This window comes from Drosophila busckii, chromosome 2R (genome assembly GCF_011750605.1).
Source record: "Drosophila busckii strain San Diego stock center, stock number 13000-0081.31 chromosome 2R, ASM1175060v1, whole genome shotgun sequence".
NCBI classification, from domain to species: Eukaryota; Metazoa; Arthropoda; class Insecta; order Diptera; family Drosophilidae; genus Drosophila; species Drosophila busckii.
The window spans coordinates 13,404,252-13,417,749 of NC_046605.1; the positions used below are offsets into that span (position 1 = coordinate 13,404,252).

The window sequence follows — 13,498 nt, forward strand, 5'->3', positions numbered from 1 at the left end:
TGTGTTAATATGTGCTAATATCCGTGTTGTGTTAATATGCGTATTAATCAGAAATAGTAAGCGTGGCTAACAATGCAGGAACAAAACAAGAACATTTCAAACTCTACAGCCAACAGGCTCATAAAACACAGCTCAAGCAGACGTTCTTATTGTTTTTCTTGCTTCCAAGAGAAATTAGAGAAATTCCCTCACCCCACCACGCAGCGCACAGCAAGCAGTGAGACGCATTAATTGTTGGCAGCACGCGACCAGCTTTTAATCGAGGGTAGACTTGTTGCTCCTTTGGACGGTGAAACTGACTGGCAAATACTTTAAATTCAAATGGTGCACGACAGCAACAACAACAACTGAAATGGCAACAAGTGAAAGCAGACACAGTCTAAGGAAAACGATTATGTCCTGTGTGTCCTGCACCGTTGACATTGCTCGCCTAACCTTAGACATTCGAATTCAAATTGCCGACGCCGGCTTCAAATTCGGCTGCACAAGGCGCCATTCTCACCCACAGGCGATTGCTTGCCATTGGTTGTGCCAAGCTCGTGTCCCTCCAGAGTGTCCTGCTGCCGAAGTAGCGCACGGTTTATATAAAAAGGAGCCAACTGACTGGCGCTGGTTCATTCGAAAAACGGAATTCTTCAGTTACTGTGCAGCGTCTACAAATGGTAAATAGTTAAAAATTTTGCAAAACTTAAGCTTTTCAAGTAAAATTCAATCAAGAGTATAGTGTTATTCAAAAAGTGACTCTTTAAACATTTTTGTGAACATTGTGAATTAAAGTGTAAAGCATTTAAGCAAATGAAATATTAAATCTGTGCATTATGCTATAAAAAGTATAATTTGAATAAGTTCTACATTTGTATGAAAGAGAAAGTGCTACTTAGCATTAGCAAAACGTTTAAGTGCTCGATTTAAGAAACAATAAGGACTGACAAATTAAATATTTTGAATTGGCAAAATTCAATATTTACATAAACTAATAAAAATTTACATGAGAAATGCATAATATCAAAATATTAATGAGATGCACACTTATATGTTTTAGTATACTTTATGGAAAACAAAATGTGGTTGATCCTTATGTGCCTGTTGCCCATTGCCGGCTTTAGTGTGCATCAAAGCCATCGCCGCAACGATGTGGGCTTTTGGCCAGGCCGAGACTTTAGTGTGGAAAGCATAAGCCAACAGGCCAGGTCAAGCAATGGTCATACCAATGGAAATCTTAATGCCAGCATCGATATTAATGTCTTTGAGCGTTTGAGAGATACAAAAACGCAATCTGGAGGCGACATTAGTAAAATGCGTGTCTATAATGTGGGCGTACTAATGGCCTCCCATTTGGGTAAGTTTTAAAGGCTGTAGTGGGGCTAATTAAATCACGAGACAAATTGCAGATTCACCTTTTGATCTGGAGCGCTGTGGGCCAGCTGTTGATTTGGCCTTGGATCAGATTAACAAGCGTTTTCTCAGTCCGCACAACATAAGGCTGGTGAAAAAGAAGGCAAGGTAAGCGCTGTTGCCACAAGACCGTGCCACTTGTTGCGTGCCGCACGAGTCACTTAATTAGTCGAATTTCATCGTCGATACACCCCCAGTTGGTGTTTAAAGCTTGAAATGCCAGCAATTTGTTTGTCTTAAGTATTCAACTATTTTGTTATAGCTACCCCTCCTGCTCGGGTGCCAGAGCACCAGGACTTGCTGCGGATATGCATTTCAAGGACGATGTCATTGCGTTTATAGGACCTGCCTGCGCTTTTGCGCTCGAGCCCGTTGCTCGCCTGGCCGCCTACTGGAATACGCCCATCATCACGGGCATGGGCGATCAGGTAAGCCAAGTTCAGGCACAGCATGTTGCTTTCAATTAGACAAACACACTGTTCCTGAATAATGCCCAGCTAATCTCTACCACCGCACCACGCACGCACACACAGAGAGAGACTATCAATTGTCGTTGACTCAACGCAATTAAAGATGACTTTGTCTAGCTTAAGCTGCAATTCCACAAGTGCTCATTAAAACTGCTTGCTTCGTGCCACTAACTGAGAGTGTATTTTATTTTTTTGTTTCGAATACGCCGATTTGTAACCAAAGGCGTGCACAGTGGGGTTCACTTCCAAGTGAAAAAAGCCTGCAAATTGAGCTTTAAATTATTTTCTTAAAGCGCAACAGCATCCATTCCAAGTACGCTCTTATCTTTAAATTATTTGCTTGCAGCCACCTTCCTCTGAGGGCGAACTAACTGTCACCTCTGGCATCTTGGGTCGCATACACAAGTGGAAAAATGAGAGCACGGTAAGTTCACTTACTACAGTCCTACTTAAAGTAAAATATATACTTCGTACTCTTGCAGGGCATGTTCAAAGATAAATCCAAGTATCCCACACTGACTCGCATGTCCTATTGTCAGTGTCGTTTGAAATTGGTCTTTGCCAGCGTATTTCGTCAGTTCAACTGGAAGCATGTGGCTTTGTTGGTAGATCGCTCCGAGCTCTTTAGCTTAACCGTTGGCAAGAATCTGGAGTATGGACTGCGACAAGAGGGCTTGCTAAGCTTTGTGCGTGAGCTCAATGGCAATGAGGAGGAGAAATATGAAAACTATCTTAAGGATGCCAGCATGTATGCGCGTGGTAAGTGCCTTTTTACATAGAAAGCTAAGAGATGTCTATCATATAACCTAATCCTACAGTGGTAATCCTATCGGTGCGTGGTGTGCTGGTGCGTAAATTTATGCTAGCTGCGCATAATCTGGGCATGACTAATGGTGAGTGGGTTTTTCTGGATGTGGAGATCTTTCAAAGCGCCTACTGGGGCGACAAGGACTGGGAAATGGGCGATGAGAACGATCAGCGCGCACGCAAGGCTTATGAGGCTTTGCTGCGCGTCTCGCTGCTGCAACCTACGAGTCCCACCTTTCAGGACTTTGCGGACAATGTGCGCGATAATGCGCTCTCCGAGTACAATTACACTTTTGGCGAGGGCGAGGAGGTAAACTTTTTCATCGGCGCCTTCTATGATGGCGTCTATCTGCTGGGCATGGCGCTAAACGAAACGTTGACCGAGGGTGGCGATATCAGGGATGGTGTCAACATAACGCGGCGCATGTGGAATCGCACTTTTCGTGGCATTACGGGACATGTGCGCATCGATGATAATGGCGATCGAGATGCGGACTACTCTATACTGGATTTGGATCCCATAAATGGAAAGTTTTCGGTGGTAGCGCATTACTATGGCTTACATAGGTGAGTATATTGATTAATAAATAACTAAATTAATAATTGCTTGGCTAGAAAATATGCTGCTGCACCGGGAAAGAAAATACATTGGCCTGGAGGTCGGGAGGAACCTCCACCAGATATACCACCCTGTGGATTTTTAGGCAATTCGCCAGACTGTCATGGCAATGGTCAGTCGCGCTTGAATTTGGTTACATTGTCTCTCTAACTATATAACTATTTATATTTTTAGAAACTACCATTATGTATTCCATTTTTGGTCTTGCATTGTTCTTGGCTTTGGTCTTTTTGGTCATTTGTTTGCTGCAAAAGTAAGTTAACAATTTGTTTATAATCTAATATTAACTATATTTATTTGCAGGCAAATGAAGCTTAGCAAGGAGCTGCACAACATGTCCTGGCGCGTGCGTCCTGACGATGTGCTCATCGAAATGGGTGGCATGTTTGGCTCCAAGGGCGGCCTACAGCGCCTGGATGTGGAAAATATATCACTGCAACAGTTTGGCATACACTCGGGACGCGCTTCCATTGCCAGCTTTGCCTCGCTGCCGCCACAGGTCTACACCACGATAGGACAATTTAAAGGCGAGCGTGTGGCTATCAAAAAAGTGAATGTAAAGAAGGTGGAGGTTACTTCGACGCTGCTTTGGGAGATTAAGCAGGCGCGCGATGTTAGTCATGAGAACACAGTGCGCTTTGTTGGCGCCTGCATTGATCTGCCACGCCCCACGGTGCTTATACTAACGGAATATTGCTCGCGCGGCAGCTTGAGAGACGTGTTGGAGAACGAGGCCATTGAGCTGGACTGGAATTTTCGCATGTCGCTTATACATGACATTGTCAAAGGCATGAGCTATCTGCATAATAGCGATGTCGTCGCTCACGGCAAATTGAGATCTTGCAACTGTCTCATCGATGGACGCTTTGTGCTGAAAATCTCGGACTTTGGACTGAATACGCTGACCACGCCTTCGGACTTTGTGCGCGACCAAAACTATTACACTAGTAAAACTATTACACTCTGTAACTTAAACTGTGCCACATATTTTAAAAATTGTTTAACTCTAGAGCTGCTTTGGATAGCGCCTGAGCTATTGCCCATGACTTCCATACCCGGCTGCCCGGCTACGCAGCGTGGTGATGTCTACTCCTTTGCCATTATACTGGAGGAAATTGTTAATCGCGGTGGTCCCTATCAGGAAGCTCGTCAACAAGGCATGGATGTGCATACCATACTGCATAAAGTGCGTCAATGTGAATATCCGCCGTTTCGTCCGCTTATACGGGAACGTGAATGTCCGCCGGACTTGCTGGTGCTAATGGAGAAATGCTGGGCAGATAATCAGGAAGAGCGTCCTGCATTTTCAACCATACGCAGCAACATACGCACTATTATGAAGTAAGTGGCTAAAGACTGCTTAGTACCTTTCTATTTTAATCTAATGCCTTAGAGGTTTCTGTGAGAATCTGATGGACGACTTGCTCAATCGCATGGAGCATTATGCCAACAATTTGGAAAGCCTGGTGGAGGAGAAAACGCGTCAACTTAGCTTGGAAAAGCAACGCACCGAGGAGCTACTGTATCAGATACTGCCACGCCCTGTGGCGCAACAACTAATGGCAGGCGATATTGTAGAACCCGAGGAGTTCAGCAGTGTCACCATTTATTTCAGTGATATTGTAGGCTTTACCGAACTCTGTGCACGCAGCACACCCATGGATGTGGTCAACTTTCTTAACGATCTCTACAGCACTTTCGATCGCATTATTGGCTTCTATGATGTCTACAAGGTTAGCTCAAGAGGACAAACTGAACTACAAGATATTTTATAAAGCTCATACTTGCAGGTGGAGACTATTGGCGATGCCTATTTGGTGGTCTCTGGCCTACCTGAACCCAATGGCGACAAGCACGCACGTGAAATCGCTTTAATGGCCTTGGACATACTCAAAGCTGTCTGCTCTTTCAATCTGCGCCATCAACCCGACTACAAGATACAGATACGCATAGGCATGCACTCGGGCTCGGTGTGTGCTGGTGTCGTTGGCAAAAAGATGCCACACTACTGCCTCTTTGGCGATACAGTTAATACAGCTTCACGTCTGGAAACTACAGGACAGCGTATGTTTACTTAGTCTATTATATCATGCCCAATTCATTTATATATTTTATTTTGTAGCGGGCAAAATTCATGTCTCCTCTGCCACCAAGCTTATACTCGATAAATTCGGCACCTTTCAATTGGAGCAGCGTGGCGATGTGGAGCTCAAAGGCAAAGGTACTGTAACCACATTCTGGCTGAACAGCACCACCGAGGCTGAGGCACGACCCAGTACTCCACCACTTTTAAGCAACGATGAGGTGCCGTTTCCTTTGCTCTTTGCCGGCATGGGCAAGTAAGCAAATGATGAACAGCTAGCAAAGAAACTTTAGTACAAATGCCGCTTAAAGAATGCTCAATTAAATGCATTAGCATATTAATCCATGTCAGTATTTATCGACAGCTTTTAATGTTCGAGACAATTGCTAGTCTATGCCAAAATGCTTTATTTGTATGTTTATATATATGTGCAATTATTAATTCAATTACAGTGAACTAATCAACGTTAAAAATTCTTTTCTAAATATTATAATTTCAAAAAATTTTTAAAGCTTTCAAAGATCTTTGGAAGAAAAGGAGAACTTAGATTGATTTTATTATTTCGAATATTAAGTTATGGCTACAAAGAGTTGCCATTAATAATAAATTGGTTTGAGTTTGAATTTCTGTAGCATATTGATTATTAAATAGAAATTCAGCAACTTATAAAGCCAACTGAAAATAACAAAATATACTTGTTTCAAAAGTGTAAGCTCCTTGTTCAATAGAGTATCTGCAGCTTGCCGATAAGGGTGAGTTGGCACTGCGCATGTATTTGTAAGTAACTCAACCCTTGTTTCTAATGCTTTGTATAGAAAAAAGCTGCTGAGCTTTTCACAGAATCCTGTGCGTGTAAAGGCATTTTAGCTTATTGTAAAACCGGCTAATATCCTTGGCAGGCAAAAACAGCTGTGCTGAGTTGTAAAAGCTCTGAGAGTTAGAGAGCGAAGCCTAGAAAGTTTAGTTGCAAGGCGAACGTAAAAGAAAACAGCACAAAAACAAAAGCAGTTGTCTACAAATATAAATTAAAATAAAACAGTTAAGTGTAAATATAAGCGAAAATAATAAGAGAAAATACGATGTGTTTACGGTCGCGCAAGCAGCGGCAAATCAAGCTACAGAAGCTGACTAGACTTTAGTATGCAACAAAGTTTGCGGCAAATACATACACGCCACACACACACACACACACACGCACGCACCTGTACTGTAGTTGTAGCTGCTTGGTAAGGCAACCTGTTTATAGCCTTGGGACACTATGAAGGTTTACAGGCTGCGTTTGGTGAAGCTGTTGCTGCTGGGCTTCATACTGGCCAATATGCTGTTCTTCTATTACACCTGGAATTCCTTGTTCTGGCGACGCATCAGCAATGCTCTGACCGGAGGTGCTGCTGAGGCCAAGGCAAAGAGCGTGAGCGCCAAGCTGACGCCAAAGGATAAGACGCGCAATGCCAACAAGCATATACGCAAGTCGATTACCATTGTCTTCTATGGACACTATAACTTTGAGCAGGATCTGCGCGCCAGCATTGACAGGTAAGTTTGTTTTCCAAACGCTTTTGTTGTGCTCATATTTCTGTATTGCAGCATCTTGAACATCGTACCCAACATGCCCATCCTGGTGCTGCAGGAAGCTGGCGCCGACTATGCGTATCCGCCCATTAGCCTGGAGCGTAATCTCACCAACGGCGAGGAGAACACTGTGCGCTTCATGCCGCTGGGCTTCGATGTGCGCAGCACACATGAGCAACTGAATCCCTTAGCGGCCATACGCACCAGATATGCACTCCTAATGCCAGATAGTGTGCGTCTAAATGGCAAGAACTTGCTGCAAAAGATATTGCGTGAAATGAACACCAAGCTTAAACTCAAGACAAAGGATGCGCCACAGCCACAAAGAGTAACTGTGGCGCCCGATGAAATAGTGCGTCAGCTGCTGCTTGTGCCCTTTGCTGGCAATTTGAAATCCTTTAGCAGCTGTGCGCAATTGCACTTGGATCTGCCGAACTGGACTTTGGAGCTGGATGCACGTAATGATAGTTTGCATTGCGATATGGTGTGTGAAGTTTAGCTAAGCAATTTGTATGTACATATATTAACTTTAGTTGCTCGCCTTATAGTTTCTGCAGAAACATGCAATTTTGATTGATGTGGCAGTGCTAGGATCCATGCCAGAGCCCTTCAGCTTACCCTTTCCGGAGATGCTTTATATGCAAGCCAAGATTGCCAATTTAACGGTAGGACGCTCTATCATATTTCAATGCTCAACTAATGCTGTTTGCTTTTCACAGACCAGCGTATTTGCCCAATCCTTTATGGAAGGACGTCGTCTGTTTGCCTCCTTTCATACCAAACAACGTCGCTTGGAGCTGCGTCGTCGTCAGTTTCGAGAGTTGTACAAAAAGCTGCAGATCAAGCGCTTGGTCAGGCGCACTCATCGCATAACTGGCAAATCCTCAGCGCGTGAAGGCAATTGGCAGCCACATAGTCTAGTGCTAGATGCACAGTTTAGTTCGTCAAACTTTTCACTGCCACTGGTCACGGACATTGATCTGTTTGGCTGCGAGCGCACCACCAAATCCTGCATAGGCAGTGTCTACAACAAACGTCCTTTTTACTATTATCTGGGCAAGCATACGCCGCCCTGTTGCTTGGACAAACTGAAAACCACCTTTAACCATGTGCTGGAGGAATTCGAGAACGTTGGCATACGCTATTGGCTGGACAACTATGCGCTGAAGAGCGCAGTGGAAACGAATCAATTATCTCCCGATGCCTACGATATTGACATAAGTTTTAATGTGCACGATTTGGAGCGCTCGAATGCTATGAAGAAATCGCAAAGCAAACCGCATGTGGACAATGAGGGCTTCTACTGGCTCAAAGCCACCGATGGACACTACTTTCGTGTGCAATTCTCTAAGGTGAATCAGGTGGGCGTTAATCTATTGCCCTATGAAATCAGCGGCAACGAAGTACGCGCCAGTGGCTTCTTTGGCTGGAAGGCGTCCACTTTCTCCGCTGATTATCTGCATCCCATGTCGACGGTGCTGTTTCTGGGCAAGAGCATTATGTGTCCCAACAATGTGCTCGAGTATCTGGAGGCCAAGCACATAAAGGTCAAGTCGGAAGATATAGCCATAGAAGATGAGTAGCTTAAGCGATAGCGTAATGTTTAGCTTAAATTTTTGGTAGACTTAAGCAACTTAGGCCATTTCTTGTATATTTGAAATTATGTTAGTGAATTGAGGTTATGAGTTCCTTTGTACATTTTTTTGAGCATGTATTTTTGCCATTAAGTAGTTTGTTTATTAACCAACCTTTAGTTAAATAGCTTGTAAAGCTCTCTCTGTTTATAACCTTTTAACTCTAAAGTTTTTTTTTAATACAATAAAGAACTCTGTACTATATGGGCATTTACAGCTAAGAGCAGTATGTACATCTTGTGGTCTTTTAGCTGCGCACTGTGGTTGCTGCATCTGCCACCACCTCACCCTCGGGCAGCTCACGCACCAGCGACAGTAGCTTTTCCAGCTTGGCTATTTGTAGTGTAGTCTGATCCAGATAGAGCTGCTTCTTCGGTGGTTTCACCATAACACGTAGATTGGGCGATAGTTTCAGTGAATGCGTTACGCCTCTGTTCAAAAATTAAAATAGAAGTGCAGATCTTCAAAATAGACTATGGATACTTACTTCTCATCACCGACCACTATAAAGTGCAGCTTCTCATTGAAAGCCAGTCTGGTGAGCTTGTTCTTACGCTTGGGCACCACAGCTTGTACGCATATAGCCTTATACTTGTTCACATTCAGATCGAAAACATGCACCTTGCCCTCGGTGGTTACGGCGGCGAATACGGTGCTCGAGTACGGCGCCCATTTGACATCACCTACAGCTGAGCCTAAATCAAAAATAAACAAAGGATCGGCGCGCATATCCTCCCAGACTTTGACACGCCAATCCCCGCTACAGGATACAAATATGTTGACATTAAAGCGATTAAAGTCAATGCGATAGACGCTCATATTATGCGCATGATAGGTCATTAGATATTTGGAGCTAAACGCAGTGCTGCATTTGTAAATAAAGCCACACTCGGTGCCCACCAGATATACGCCGGGATTTGTGGGATGAAATTGTAAACAGGAGCCGCCATCACGCAGTGTAACTTTGGTGCCATCTGGTCCATCAGCAGTGCCATTTTCCTCCAAATAGAGACGTATGATGGTGGTGACCCACAGTTTGTTTTGCATTAAGATCCAATTGAAAACGGTGCCGTCGGAGGAAACGGAATAAAAATTAATTTCGCCGTCTGTCATATCAGGTCCCCATTTCAATTGCCAGACGCATTCGCCATGCTTGCACTTGTTACCTCTCGAGACATACAAAGGCGTCTTGCAGTTCTCTCTTATATTATAAACGGCCACATTGCCATCGTAGAGTCCGATCACGGTTAAGAATGGATAATTGGGATGTATGTCGCAGCACATGACGCCACAGTCTGTTTGAACTAAAAGGAAGTGTGAGTATAAATAGTTGCTTAAGAAAGCTGCCACTACTTACTAATATAGTCCGGAAAAGAAGGATTTTTCACAGTAAAAAAACACAAGTAACCTTCGTTGGGCTGTTTTAGAAAATCATCTGTAAAATGGGAGGTATAGGGCTCTGATTCTGTGTAAGCTTAAGCTTAAGCCAACTTACGTGAGCCAAAGCAAACGGCAAAGAGATCATAGTAACTGGGATTAAAAACTATATCCGTAACATTCATTTTCTTTGTTTTTTCATATTGAAATTTCCACAGCGGCAATAGATTACCCTCGCCTTCCCGATATTCATCAGCCGGATCTTCCCAATAGCGATAGTCCATGCCGATGTCATCAAAAATATTCTGATTAATCATACGCTCGAGTATCTGCCAGCATCTTAAATATTTAGCATTCAGCTGCTTGGCCAAGGCCGTTTTGTCCTTGAACTTTTTCTGACGCGAAGTGCGATTGCGTTCATCTTTCTTGGAGCCGGAGCCAGCAAGTTGCTTCTGCTGCTGGTCAAAATCCTGTTGATAAGTGTCATAGATGACCCACTGCAGCACATTGGCGCCAAACTGTGACCGTGATGGCGGTATTGTTTGCGTATCCACACTCTAAAGCAAAGTAAAAGAATTGAGCTTAAGCCGGTGCAGTTAATGGCAGCACTTACTCGCTTGGGATTGACATAGGTCAAGGTGGCGCGTTCACAGTAATTGAACTGATTGATGAGCTTGCGTTTCTTGCTGCCACCGCCGGGTATGGCAATGGCACCACCGCCATCCTCATCATCTCTTGTCTCTTGTTCGGCGCCGCCCTCAGTGCCCTTGCCTTCATCTTCCTCCTCCTCTTCGACTTCTTCCTCATCACCGCCGCCGCCGCCGCCGCCAGGGCCGGGACTTTGTTTTCCGTCAGCATCAGGTTTGTCCTCATCGGTTTCGCCCTCGCCTTCCTCCTCGCCATCGATTATGGTCTCGCGCTGCTCCACCACCGAATAATTGGGCATGGGCAGTGGATAGCCAATCTCGTCGGACTCCTCGATTTGACGGCGCGCATCCTCGGAGTCCACGTGCAACGAGTTACCCGGAAAGCTTATCAACGTCACAGTGTTGCCTGGCAGAGGCGCAGACACATATTCGCCCTCCTTGAAACTGTAAACTACCAAATTGCGCACCACATTTGTGTTGGTTGGCGTCAGCACCTTGATGACCTCTTCGCCCAGCTCGGCCTCCGTCAAGTCCAATTGATCATCTGGCTTAACTAACTGACGTGATTTCATCCATGCATCAAAATCATCGGCATCGCCACCCCCGCCTCCCTCACCCAACTTGGTCTTGGATGTCCGGTTCTGTATATGCAAAGCAATATTTAGTTAGTTAATTAATAACATGTGAACAGTGATGCAAAGTTCGGATGACTCAAGTGTCTGGGCAATAAAATTGTCAAAAAATGCAGCGTTTTGATTTTGCCAAATTGTGTGTTGGAACTTACCTTGAATGAATTTACAAATTGTAGGGCCAATTGAAGAAATATAAGGTGCAAGGATTTGGATAGCAAGTGTGTTTAGTCACTGGGCTCGTCTACAAAACATGCAGCATGCAAACCTTTATCGAAACTCAAGTTAACAATAATTGCTTGATAGAGGAACCTATTCAAAACAGCAGACTAGGCGGCTAGACTATTTTGAAAAGGGTATTCGATAAACCGAAAGTCCTTAAGGTGCGTGGTGTCCTAATATCAAAGTTACCTCCTCCAGTTGCAGTTGCTCGAACGCAGTCAGATCATCAGTGTTATTAGCACAAGGACTAGCCTCGTCTTCCTCGGACATATTTACAAAGAATCAAAGATAGAGTGTTGTGTTTCAAGCTACTAACTACCAGCAGTTACCTACGCACTAGTCAACTAGAGCTACTATATACAATTTGTTTACTGGCGAGAGAAGGTTTAGGTTTTGATTAAATTTTATATACAAATATACGAATCGTTTGAAAATGTATTAAATTGTATTTACATATGTACACATTGGATTTGCTGGTGGCACAGACACATATACGGTTTAATGTTCACTACTTGCGCTTGCGAGGAAAGCAAATTTTGCCTTAGATTATTCTATATAGCACTAAACGGCGTTTAGTAATACTCATATACCACAGCAGCCATTGCTTTGTTAGCTAGTTTCCACATCTTTGCAAATTTCTTAAAACTCTGCTTATATTTTCTCAGATATGTACGAAACACTGCGTACTGCTTCGCTCAAGTCAAGGCGTAGCACTGAGAACCTGCCTTCAAAATAGACTAAAGCATAGCTGATGACGTTCTCGCCATAATGCAAAACTTTTCGTAACTCGCAACCAAAAAACTTTCGTCACGAGCACGTCACTGTTAAGGATGCGACTATTGTAGCTGCTGCTGGTAAGGTAAGGGTGTGAAGACTTTCGTTATGGGGTGGTGAAAATAAACAAATTGCACACCACTCGATTACTGTCGGGGTACGCAAGCATAGACCAACTACTCCAAAACCCTATTCCAAAATCCATTCAAATGCTAATCACAATTCTTGTAAACGTCAACAAACGTTACGCATATAAATAAGTATTAATATTTTTATGGCAAAGCGTTAAGAGGTGTGTTGATAGTCATATAGCGGTCTGATTTATAGACCTTTTATATATATTTCCTTTTGATTGCGTTAAAACAATATTGAACCACTGAGGTGACGTTGATTGTTGCATACACGCCTGGAAACGCAGGCCAACGGAATATCCACTGTAAACACAATTTCTAGATGAAGTTGCCTTTTAGGCGCTGGCACTGCCAATCTGTTTCAGCGGACACGCAAACACCCCTACCACTTGCTGAAGGAGCTACTCCCTGCCTTCCTCCCCATCCCTTGACAACTTGACGCAAATTGCAAATTATGTTCCGTGACAAAGTTCCATCAGAGTGTCAATAAGTTTTGCTTTTTTGGCGTGGAGTTCTGCGCTACATTTCAGCAAACTTATTATAAAGTAATCGCTAAAATTTTTAAACACAAATATAGCAAGACATGTGACGCAGGCAGCAAGGATACGTGCCCTACGGAACGCGCCGTAGCTAAGACACTGCCACAAAGCCAGCAACGCTTCAAGCGTACGGACGTAAGCCTGCGACTACGGCGCATAACAAATAAATTCGCGTAGTGCTCCATAGCTCACCTTTTTCTTCTCTTTCTTCGGTGGATCCGGCATGTTGTTGCTTGCAAGTTTTTCAAGTTATCAAAGTTCCAGTGCAACTTCTTTAGGTTCTTCCGGTTATCAATCACATAAACTGAACAAAAATTTTAATTTATATTTTCACAAGCGAAACTTTACGTAATTGTGTGTAGGCAAACAAAGGAATTTCAGCGCTTGCTTGGCGATTGCTTTTTGCTAACGTTGTTTGTTACAGTTACTATAGAAATTGTGCCTACTTACGCACCAGTTGCCAGTCGCCTATCGATTTGGAGCAAAATAAATAAATAAAAGCGCTGCTCACAAAGATAAAGCTGCATATATATCAATAAATATTTTTAATTTTCTAAATTCCAAAATTATTACAATCTCCAACTCAAGCAATGCAACAG

At 43.6% G+C, this 13,498-nt stretch overlaps 3 protein-coding genes across 3 annotated transcripts; 2 read left to right on the plus strand and 1 right to left on the minus strand.

The window, feature by feature from the left end:
- Positions 1–1,062: 1,062 nt before the first annotated feature.
- Positions 1,063–5,634, plus strand: LOC108595033 (atrial natriuretic peptide receptor 1). The gene is made up of 13 exons (XM_017980173.2): positions 1,063–1,339; positions 1,392–1,503; positions 1,658–1,823; positions 2,212–2,289; positions 2,348–2,624; positions 2,684–3,239; positions 3,288–3,403; positions 3,466–3,544; positions 3,595–4,238; positions 4,302–4,632; positions 4,685–5,024; positions 5,082–5,355; positions 5,414–5,634. Exons 1-13 carry the CDS (start codon positions 1,063–1,065, stop codon positions 5,632–5,634), a joined length of 3,471 nt encoding a protein of 1,156 aa, XP_017835662.2.
- Positions 5,635–6,436: 802 nt separating this feature from the next.
- Positions 6,437–8,539, plus strand: LOC108597432 (fukutin-related protein). Its single transcript, XM_017983990.1, has 4 exons — positions 6,437–6,910; positions 6,962–7,430; positions 7,495–7,611; positions 7,666–8,539. The coding sequence occupies exons 1-4, from the start codon at positions 6,633–6,635 to the stop codon at positions 8,527–8,529; spliced, it is 1,728 nt and encodes a 575-aa protein (XP_017839479.1). The 5' UTR covers positions 6,437–6,632; the 3' UTR covers positions 8,530–8,539.
- Positions 8,540–8,665: 126 nt separating this feature from the next.
- LOC108597431 (dynein intermediate chain 2, ciliary) lies at positions 8,666–13,269 on the minus strand. The gene is made up of 6 exons (XM_017983989.2): positions 13,092–13,269; positions 10,571–11,245; positions 10,076–10,514; positions 9,938–10,015; positions 9,068–9,884; positions 8,666–9,011 (listed from the first exon to the last, which is right to left on the minus strand). The coding sequence occupies exons 1-6, from the start codon at positions 13,122–13,124 to the stop codon at positions 8,828–8,830; spliced, it is 2,226 nt and encodes a 741-aa protein (XP_017839478.1). The 5' UTR covers positions 13,125–13,269; the 3' UTR covers positions 8,666–8,827.
- Positions 13,270–13,498: the final 229 nt, after the last annotated feature.